The sequence below is a fragment of the Monopterus albus genome, unplaced genomic scaffold (genome assembly GCF_001952655.1).
Source record: "Monopterus albus unplaced genomic scaffold, M_albus_1.0 scaffold152.1, whole genome shotgun sequence".
NCBI classification, from domain to species: domain Eukaryota; kingdom Metazoa; phylum Chordata; class Actinopteri; order Synbranchiformes; family Synbranchidae; genus Monopterus; species Monopterus albus.
The window spans coordinates 385,250-396,765 of NW_018128032.1; the positions used below are offsets into that span (position 1 = coordinate 385,250).

Consider the following 11,516-nt stretch of genomic DNA (forward strand, 5'->3'; position numbering starts at 1 on the left):
AGAAAAAAGTGTTCCCATGTGGCGTTCTCAAGCTGCGGCTTTACCAGATTGGCCTTTCAACTAAAGGTTTTTGGTTCTGCTGCATTAAAAAGCCCAGAACTCACTTTTGAACTTCTATGATCAGACTAGCAAATACACAACTCACTAATGTTACATTTTCTTACATATTTGTCCTTGTTAGAAATGTACAAAGTATCTTTACTTCCCAGACTAGCTAACAACAACCACAAATTTACACTAAATATTTAAGTAAGTTTGTGACATAAATGTCTACTGCCACATTGTTAAAATTAGTTTGTCCAGCTCCACGTGATGTTAGTGTCTAGAAAGTGGTTTTCTGAGTTTCATATCATAGATACAACATCCTTTTGTTTGCCACTTCTGCTTACAGATGCATGACTCTGAGAACAAGGTCTCAGCTCTCATGTTCAACATCAGACTGAATTCGATGAGTATAAGTTTTATAGTCAATGATGCCGTCAGCAGAGGGCAGACTCTTCCTTCGACAGAGAGGGAAACTGTCAGCGGTGATGGGTGCAGTACAGGCTGCCTTGCAGCCTTGATCGTGATGCTGATTGACAGATGGACTTTCTGACATTCAGTGTCACATTCATGTAAACCTGGTCTGCCTTTCTGCCTCGCGCTCTCACCCTCCTGTCTTTTTCTTGTATTTGTGTCAGCCTGTCTGCCTGCCTAACTGCCTCTTCTTCCTTTCTCTTTTTCTTCTCTCTCTCTCGCTCTCTGAGATACGTGTGCGCACGCTGTGTCTGGCCTCAGTGACAGCGTCTGGGAGTTAACCAATCACAAGACAAGAGCAGGGTCCAGAGAGGGCTCAGAGGCCATGAGAAAGACTCGCCCACCCCTCCAACACAGCAACCTCTCCCCCAAAGCAGTGCTGCTTTCACCCCTGCCGACGCTCTGACACACACACACACACACACCCACATACACTCAGTGTGTCACATGTGCTTAAGACAAACAGATGCACACCCATAAACACTTATATGCACCAAACTGGTGTAAAGTAATAAAATGACCATCTAAAGCCATAACAGTCAGGTAACTTTATTGGGTGAATGTATTTCTGTAGCCAGAGGTCACAAAGTCACAGATAAGCACCGTGCGCTGATTAAGAAACAGTCTGATAGTGTGACCATGCAAATGAGGTATAACACAGCTCCGGCTCATTTCCCAGGGTCAAGTTCCCCATCTCAGTATAACTCCACGTCGTCACCACAAACACACATTCTCATGTGCTTATTTCCCTATAGCAATGTGGGCAAGTCTTCGCACTCTCACCAGCTTTGCTTCCCAAACTCTTGAGTCTGAGCACATTTGCTGCTGAATAATGGGTGACATGCACACACTGGCACTGTGACACATTCCTCTGATGGGCTTTTTATGTGTGTGGGTGTGTGGCGTGTTTGTTTCTCTTGGTGCCCCACAGGCCTTCTCACCCTCTTTTGGCATTAACTGTATGTTCACATTCATACTTTAGAGACAGTATTCACGTTTGTGATAATAAATGCACAATAGCGGGTGTGTACCACACATACAACAAGTCTGCTGCTAATTCTAAAGTTGAATTACATGAAGTATAAATCCTGATAAGCTTTTCTATTAGTGTGTGTGCCCTGACCTGAACTTGAACCTTAACCTCTGTGCACTGATGTTTCATGGGTGCTGCCACACCAGGCAGAAGTGAAACTTGTGGGTGCGTGGTTTTGTGTCAAGCTGCTCTGTGTGTGTATTTCTGAACATGTGCCGATACGTGTGTCTTTTCATACCCACATTTGTACAGACGCCACTCTGCACCTCTGACGCCTGCCTGTCTTTTTCTTCTGTAATTCTTTTTCATTTTCTCTTTTTGTGGTGGGCATGTTCACTGCAGTGCGGTCATACATATGCACACCTTCGCAGTTACACTGGGGCCAAAAGTCATATGCACAAACTTTCACACACACACGAGGGCAGGTCGGCACGTAATCAGCCTGATTTGATCACGTACTGTTGTTTGCCCATTTGCGTGGGAATGTACTCCACTTTCACATATGACATACCTCAATGAATGCGATTATGAAAGCAAATCAACTTTTATGCCTAATATGCAGCATGATCTGTCTCTCATGTCCACAGGCAGTTGTCATGTGTCTGTGCGGTTTGCTGGGAGTAACATGAGATGTCCATTGGCCTCTGTCAGTGTGAGAGCAGAAACGGTGGGAAACAGATTGTTGAGTGCAACTGTCTAGCAGTTTTTTAGCATGTCACATAGATCGAAAGAGAAAAGATATTCTCATTATGACACTGTAACGTCTACAAACTGACAATTGATTGAAAACATTAGCATGAATGTTTGTTGCCAGTGTTTCTCTTTCTTGGAAAGTAGCTGAGATGCACAATGACGATGACGTTTGATGGTCATTGGCTTTAAAGGGCCAATCAAAGGTCCACTGATTAATGTCACATACGCAGGCTAGAGGGCCATCTATGCACGTAGATTTACCCCTCCCTGCCCCGGCACTGATGTTTTTAGATTCTATATTTTTATGTTTTCCTTTTTCTTAAATGCAACATCAAGGGTATTCCAGACGCAGGTTAAGAAAATGAAGGATTCCTTTAGCCCTGTGGGGTTTTTTCTTTTTACATTGTTGAAAATGAATTCTTGTATTTATCTGCGGTTTTATATTTGTATGCAGTGGTTGTGTTTTGTAATTAATATTGATAAATTAAAATAAGGGAACTGTAATTTCCAGTGTTTTTATAAATTACAAAATTATAACTTAAGCTTTGAAGTCTGTAAAAAGAAACAGAAACATCACAGACACATACAGTGCTTCGGTTTTCAGTTGTCAGTGATACATGGTATACATCAGAGTCCACAATACAAAACTGTCACATGCTATATGTTCAGTATACCTGCCTTTGCAAATTTTAAACAGAAAAATAACACTGTGATGCCCTTTTTGGGACACTATTTGTTCATTGTGATTTATTCACCATGATGTGAAGTTAGACTTTGTATTTTACCACAAAACAACACTACAATGTATCATCTTTTATAGTTTACAAAGTGGGAGTGTGACAAATATTTTCATGCTTTAAATGAATCAACAATACAATCCAGAGCGGCATTATTCTCTGTGTAAGGAATAGAGAAATGTTCTCTATCCATGCCATATTTGGTCACCACAATGGAGATATAAAGACATCACAATCTGACAGAAAGACAAGTACTCAAGTGCCTGACCAGCTTTTTACGTCTCAGTAAAGCGCAGCTGAGAGTGATTCAGCCACTGATGGAGTTTCCAGTGGAGGTCCTCTCAGTTTTCTGCTGCCCTGCCAACAACCACCAACCCCTCTCTCTTTCCTGGCTTTAGGCCCTATCCAGGGGCAACCAGAATTAGGCCCAGGGGACATTCAGGGGGTCAAAGAGAAGAACAGGAACTGGTGTGTGGGTGGTTGTGCCAAGGGAAGGGAAGAAGAGGAAGGTGGGAGGACACTCCAGAGGCCTGGGGAAAAGGAGGATTTACCAGCAAATCGAGTGAAACATTGTGTGATTCAGTCTCCAGTCGGAGGGGGAGTGGAGGTGGGCAAGAGGGCAAAAGGATGGAGAGGAGGAGCCGAGGTAAAGCATGAGTGGAGGGTGTGCTGGTGGACTGAAAAGAGATAGTAGGGGAGAGGTGGAGGGAGCGATGGTGCAAGGAGGGGTGGACGGCTGACAGATGCCACAGTCCAGACCCACAGCACAGGAAGTCATTCAAACTGGGAGGTGCTTGTAGCAGGCTCCCACTGTCCACTCAGCAGCAGAGTGAGAGCTTAGCGTTACCCGTGAGCCTGTGACAGCTCCCAGTCAGCGCGGCAGAAACCTGGATATGACACACTAAACATTTTGTAAATGTTATATCCAGAAGTAATCATTTCTCAGCTTAACATTTTCAGTTGATGTTTTTCTAAATGACCACAGATATCTACAGTATTTAAGGCACTGCTGTAACGAGGATTGTATTGTTATTAATTGGTAAACATATGCTGACATACATCTTAAGGTAAAATGTCCAATAAAATAGGCCAGGCGGATTCCCCAGACTCTAATTAAGTATCATGTCACAGTATGCCTGTGCCCAGTATTCACACTTCATTAGTGTGTTTCCTAATTTGTCATATCATCCAAATATTTAGTTAAAAATATTATATTCACGACACTGGGCTCACATTCTCCCACAAGTCAACATCAAAAGGTAAATATCCTCCAAACACCAAAAGGGTTTACGTACAGTGTAAAGACTTGACCTGAGTCGGATTTGTAATAGTTTTTGTTTTTTCAGGCACGACGTATGAACAGAATTACCCACATTCGCACAACAATGACAGAGGTCTAATGAGATAAATGTACAGTATGTGTGTGTGTGATGTACTCAGTCATGTGAGTGTGACAGGAGGACCCATCAGTTTAACAGCAGTCAGCTATTGAAGTATTTGTGTGTGTGTGTGTGTGTGTGTGTACGTGGAGAGAATGGATGTGGATGAGCAGGGACTTTGAGAGGCAGATTGCACTTTGGCAAGGAAATGCTGTTCTGTGCCAGAGAGGGTTCTGTTCATCTCATTGCCCACTCGCATAAATACACACACATACAGAGCACACACACACACACATACACACACAAACCTCCTCTCTTAAGCCTATTTCCTTTGCACAGGGCATGGGAACTCCCCCGATCTCTCTCCTCCCACCCTCCTCTCTTCCTCCCCATCATCCCTGTCCTCTTGCTCACCCTGTCTCCTCTTGTCCTCTCTCCATCCCTCTCTCTTCCCCCTTCTTTACCTCTCTTCATCACACCCTCACCCTGCCCTGCTCTCTTATTGTCACTCTCTTTGGTACCCTCTTCTTCCTTCATAGTTCTCTTGTCCTCCTCTTGTGTTCTTTTCTCTGAGTGTCTCCTCACTCATTTTTATTTCCTGCCTCCATCTGTGCCCAATTTATCCCGAGCATGGTCTGCGTTTTTTCCCGATAATTTGTTTTTGATTCCCCAGAATTAGAAAAGCATTGTGTGCACTCTCACTAAGGCAAGCACACATACAAATGCACATATACACACACATGCGCTCACACACACGTACACACACAATTTTATTGTATTATTCTATAAAAGTTCCTATAAATCACTGGTTATTAATCGGCCCCAGACGGCCGTCCCCCTTTTGCTCCCCCTTTCCCTCTCCGCACAAACACAGACCAGATGCATAGGAAATGGGATGGCAAAAAGGGCACCCAAGAGACAGGCTGCACTCCCCCACCCCCCACCCTTTCTCCTCACTCCCTGTTTTCTGAGAATGTTCATTTATATAGCAATGCCCAGACCCCAGACTCACAGAGGAAATAAAGTTTGAATTAAAGTTTAGAAGAAGCAAATTAAATAATAAATATAGATGATGATCTACTGCCAAACAGCCTGGTGTGTGGGATAGAGGTTAAACGTCCATCCTCTTGAAGGCAAATAGATTCAATTCCAGATGTTTGAATGAAGCCCAGCTCATCTCAAATGTGTTCATATGTGCAGTCGACCACACATTCACCCAGCCTCTCTCTGTTTCATTGAGTTCTTGTAAGGTTACACTTTTTACTGTAGTGGGTATTTCCTGCATTTGATTATTGCATCTTGCACAGGTGCAGCTGAGACATCTGTGTGCACTCTAGCTGACACTTGTCTGTGAGACAGTACCCGCCAGACACCCAGTTTCCTCCCTATTAGCTCAGACACTTTCATATTAGCAGCTTTCCTTCATCACACTACAGTAACACATACACACACACCTGCACTTAGTTGGATTTCTCAGACAGAGCAAAAAAGGGCAAGTAACCACCAGAGAGAGAGGTTTGGATAGAGTGCGAGTGAATTATAGAGAGACTTTTAAGACAGAGGAAGAGAGATGAAGGATGTGGATGTAATGTAAGTGCGAGGACATATCTGTCCCACCCTGTCTTGCAGTGCCTGGGAGCCTGGATGATGTGAGGAGGATGAGGTGAACTGTTCACAAAGAGCAGGCAGAAAATGTGAGAAATGTGCGCATTGGCTGCAGCAATGAGGGGGAGAATGCTGGCTTTTCAGGCACGCAGGGACAGCCTGCAGAGTTCTGCCAAGAAAAACACAGGGCTGTGTTCCTTGCAAGAGCTGTGGGGTTGAGCAAGGAGGGAAGGAGCAACAGAGAGCAAGGAAAGAAGGTGTGTGTGTATGGATGGAGCGAGTGCTAAAGAAGAAGACGAGGGGTTCCCTAGGGCACGTCCCTGTGCCATCACCATGTATAAGGCATGACATGATCTGGAGTGTTGATCATTAGGAGCAATCGGGATTACACAAAAAAGCTGCCACCTAGAGTTTCACAGAATGTTTCATATATTACATCTGTAAGTTCATTCTAAGTTTTCATGAAAGATAAAATCTTAAGATGTCTAATGAGCTGTCAAATAGGTAATGATCCATCTGTAAATCATATGGTGATAAGAGAGTGAGCCGAGGACAAGGCCTAGGCCCAGATGTCCACTTTCAGTGGTGCTGGCTGACCACTGCCTTGCCTGCCAACACTCAGCTGAATATCCCCTCACTGCTGCAAATATGTAAATATGTTGACTTGGAAGGATGTCCTCTTTTCTTCCAACCTTGTAGCACTTTTGGAGAGAGGCAAGACAGCAGAGAGGAGAGAAAACAGCTCCAGCGCTCCATATAAGGGCCTACTTTGGGCTTAAACACAGGCTTCTCATCACTTTCTTCTTCACTGGACCATTACACAACTGGGGGAACACACAGTACAGGAACCCTAACCTTCAACACTTCTGCACACTTGACTCGCACACACAACCTCGGTACATGGTGAAATGCCGACTTCTAGGTGTAATACTTAAATGGACACCTTGGGCAGTGTACACTCTGTTTCATACTAAAGTGAAATGATGCTTTCACTGTGGGCGGACTTCAGGCCACGCAGCTTATTATAAACACGTTCAAACTAGAAGCATGGGTGGAACGTGACTGTGAAGTTTCGATCAAGTACTGGATTGAAGCACAGTTTTAAAGGATTTGTACACTCAACACATCTGGATTAGCCTATGTTAAAACTAACATTAAAATATTTTTTAACACAAACAATTTAATAGTGCAAGTGGTCATTTTTCCTAATGAGTACGTCTTGTGATTTCATTACCTACTTAATACTGTAGTTATAAAATTTAAGTAAAGATGTTTCATGGAGTATTTTTAGTTTGTGGAATTGCTTTTACTTTAAACCACTAAAGGTATAAAGAATTTGAACATTTCTGACTTTGTCGCCCCCATGTGGTTGTATCAAAATAAAGATGGGGTGTTAACAAGCAATGCTCCATTGACACGCCCCCTCCTGTCCCCCACCAATGAGACACTGACTCTGAGACACCAAGATAAATGGGTTGAAAACAATACAAATTACATCAGCTCTGCTTCTAATTGCATATTTCTACTTTTATTCCGAGTACCTTTGAATACAGAGAGCACATCTGAGCACACACACACACACACACACACACTCATGCCTTGTTAAAGATGTATTTTAGACCAGTCACCTCTGTTTCCCAGTCAGTGTAGTATGTAGTAAGGCTGTTGCTCATCTCTGTAGAGGCACCTCCCTGCCTCTGTGCCTCCCTGTCCCCGTTGAACTCTGTGTGCCCTTTCAGGCCTGGATGAGTAAAACAGGGGAAGAGAAGACAGAGAAAGACAGAAACCTCACTCATTCTCATTTTCCAGAACTCTACCTCTTTACTTGGTATGTGTGGTTGGTTGACTGTGTGTGTGTGTGTGTGTGTGTGTGTGTAGTGGTGGGTATATTCATCCAGGCCTCTCTGGCTTGTGAGTATGGGCCTGTGGTTTGGGTCTTGGTGGAGAGTGAGGGTGAGGGTGGTGGAACACCATGGCTGCCACGCTGCCACAGACATACTGGCACCAGTGAGCCAGTACAAGTTCCTCTTTCCAAAATACGGAACCACCATTCTGTGTGTGTGTGTGTGTGGGTCAGAGGTTGTGTGTGTGTGTTAACCATCATGAGCCAGTGTGGCTTTCAGTATCTGTCTTACAATGATGAGCTTTCTTACAGATATAATTACACGTGTTTTGAATGTACAGTGGAGTCTCACAGACATGGGCAGCAAAATAACTCCAGTCTGTTTTGGTTGTCATGGATTTTGCACTTTAATTTTAAAAATGCTTGTTTTATTCAGAATCACATCAGTTCCAAAGAGGAAACATGTTGGTCCTGATGACAGTGATCTCTAAATTTCAGGTAAACAATAGCAGGTGAGGAGGTCACCCAGACTGAAGTGGTAAGGTTCAAGAAGTTGCCCTGAAGTCATACTATTTTACAGATGGTAGCACTCTTGGCAAGCTACTCCTTCTGTCAGGTCTTCTCTTTCTCCTTTTCTCCCTCTTTCTGTTTTTCTATGTGTGTGTGTGTTTCCTTTCTCCATCCCTCCCTGGGGCTGGCAGCAGTGTCTGGGCATTCGTTTCACTGCTGGCCCTGAACCCAGCAGGATGTGGACATCAGTGCTTAAGAGTGTGTGTGTGTGTGTGTGTGTGTGTGTGTGTGTGTGTGTGTGTGAGCATGGGCATGAGCTTCTGTTCTTTACCCCCCCACCCCCCACCCCCTTCTGATTTTGCGTCTTGGCTGACTTTTTTACCTCTCGAAGAATTTGGAAAGGCACTGAGATTTTTTCTCCTGCATGACTTTTAGCAGTGCTCCCTTCTCTCTCTCTCTCTCTCTCTCTCTCTCTCTCTCTCTCTCTCACTGTTCCTCTGTTGCTCTCTCATTGCCTCTCACCCTATGTCTGCTGTGGCTCCTCGCTAATAGATTTCATATGCTGCTGCAGTTGACATCAGTCTTAAACTATTTTACATGTGATCTGCGATATTTCCTCAGGAAATCTGTCAGTTATTTATTAAAGGCTAATAAAATAAACCTCTCTTGTTGTCCCTTTACCTTTCTAACTCTTGTCTTTTCTGTGCCCTTGTGTTGTGTCCCGTATTGTGTCCTGCTCTCACAGGCTGGCTTGATTCTATTATTATTATTACTCATGCTTTTTAAACTGCTTTTTTTTCAGAAGACAATTTCCTTCCATTCATAAGAAATGCTGTGGGACAGACACACACACAGGTGGGGTCTGTGTGGGCTGCTGGGGGTCTTCCCCTTCCTCTGTCTCCTTGTCCCATTGCCTTTTTAATCTGCTCTTTCGTCCCTTCTTTCCTTAAACATCCAGTTTTCCCCTTTTCATTTCCAATTATCTAGATTTAAGGTTTGGAAAGTCACTGTATTCCACGCAGTCTGACAGTATCTCAAATATTCTGTAGAAGATTGTTCCGAAGATTTGTGCATTATTTTTGCCTTTTTTTGCCAAAAATTCAGTAATATATGTTATCTTTGGAAACCGTGGAGGGACTGCCACTACAATTTGGGATTGAACATTGCTTGGCTGTACAACATGAGTTTGTAATAATAGACCCACCAGTAGGTCACTGGGGTTTAAGAGGCTATAGTATACTGCATGTACTATCTTGCTCCACTCATTTGACCCTTCCTGTTCCCTTGTCCCACTCTTTTTCCACTCCATCTTGTCCTCCAACAACTAGTGTCTCTCCATCCATATGCTCATCAGGGGCTGATGGAGCCAGGCTACCGTCATCTCTACTACACTCTGGCTTCATCCATCTCGTTCTCCATCCTCCAATCTGTCCCATACATTACCTTACAACGCCAGGCCTAGATAATCCAGCATGCCTGGAGCTGTCTGTGCATGCAACAGGAGCAACTCACTACCTTATAAAGACAAGTATTCACACTTAGCATAATGCACCACTGCACAGTGTAAAAGTTGACAGACACCACTGAAATGATACAGTAAAAGTCATGGTTTTGAACACAGGCCATGCTGTGGATATGTGCACGGTCACAGTGATGGCTAGTGTAACTAACAGCATGTTCATCTGCACAGCTGCGCAGTCAGTGTTTGTGAGGATGACTCTGCTGTGAAGACACACCGACAGTGACAGCCGAATGTTGTTCATACATTGTTTAGGTTTCTTTATTTCTTCCTGAGAGCAAAACTAATGAAGTGTGCTCTGAAGTCAGTCGCCTGTTTCCAAGATTTTATGTGTGAAGATTTGATATGAAGAGGTAACCAAGGTTTGGCAATAAGTTATGGTAGAATTACTGCTTTGAGAACAGAGTTGAAAGTCTGTATGTAATATATCAGTGTTGCCATTTGTTTTTTCTCTCTGTCATTGCCCGGAACAGCAGTGATGGAAAACAAACATCAGCACTTGGCATTCTGAACCTTTAAATTGCACACCCTCTAGCCCTCCCTCTTTTCATTTTCTCTTTCATCCTTCTCCCAACAGTGCATTCATTCGCTTCTTTCTGGGGTCCCCTGGCTGTAGTACCCATAACTCACCCTTAGACACCAACACCCACACCATGTTCTCTAACCTTTATAGAGCAGCCAAGACACAGCCAGAGAAAGGGAGAGACAGGGCAAATACTTGATCTGTTTTTCTCTCTGGGCCTCCAAGGGGAGGAAGATGGACCGGAGGACTGGGACCCGGTCCACCCTGGGCCCTACAGACGGAAACTGAAGAACGGCTTGACAGATTATTTGGGGGCGCAAAACAGGAAAGAGCACTGCCAAGATGGTGTGATAGAGACAGAGAGGGAGAGACAGATGTAGAGAGATAGCTATGGCAGAGGGTGGCTGTCTGTCTCCACAACCATCTATGTGTCTCTCTATGGTGGATTTATGTATTTGTTTGTGTCTTCTTTCTCTACTCTGAAACTTCCGTAATGCATTCCATATTTTGTGCCGTCACCAGCAAGAGTTCCCTGGCTCCCTATAGCGTTTCACTGTGTCTTTTCCTCTTCTCCATAGACTTGTCAATACTCACAGCCTACTGTAGCCCCTAATTCCACTGACTTCTATAGAGGAAATATTTTCTTTAAAATACAGAATAATTACTGAAGTATGTGATGCTTTAATTGCACATTCAGTCACACTGAAATCTTTTGGTTTGGGGTTATGGCTGCTGTGGACACTGTTGCTGGAATTTGACTGAGATATGCAGTCCTGTGTTTGGGCATATTCAGGTATGCTATCTGCTGTACAGTGATGTGGTTTTATTTGTTTTGCTGTAAACAATCTTGTTTAATGAAGAAAACGCTGTTGGACTGGCTGTTGATTAGATAGACACAATAAAACCCACTGAAACCAGGAATGGTGTATGTTTTGTGGGCAGTTTATACCAGGCTGGATTATCACCCAAACAAAGTGGGGAACTGGTCACGGACCCCAGACCACCAGGGGCCCCAGACCCAGTTCTAGTTGGTTGTTGAGGTGGTGTGTAGCTTGGAGGAAATGCAGTAGGATACTGTACAAACACAATATACAGAGGGTAAATGTGGGGGAAGCGTGCCAGAGGAGTTCAGCAAATTTAGTTTCTGAGATCAGCCAG

The 11,516-nt window shown here is 43.9% G+C and overlaps 1 protein-coding gene across 1 annotated transcript in view; it reads left to right on the forward strand.

The window, feature by feature from the left end:
* Positions 1–10,738, forward strand: part of LOC109968535 (uncharacterized) — a 38,651-nt gene extending 27,913 nt beyond the window's left edge. Inside the window, exon 3 of the mRNA XM_020614866.1 lies at positions 10,584–10,738. Coding sequence (XP_020470522.1) covers positions 10,584–10,738 — 155 coding nt within the window. The remainder of the gene's footprint in view (positions 1–10,583) is intronic.
* The last annotated feature ends 778 nt before the right edge of the window (positions 10,739–11,516 follow it).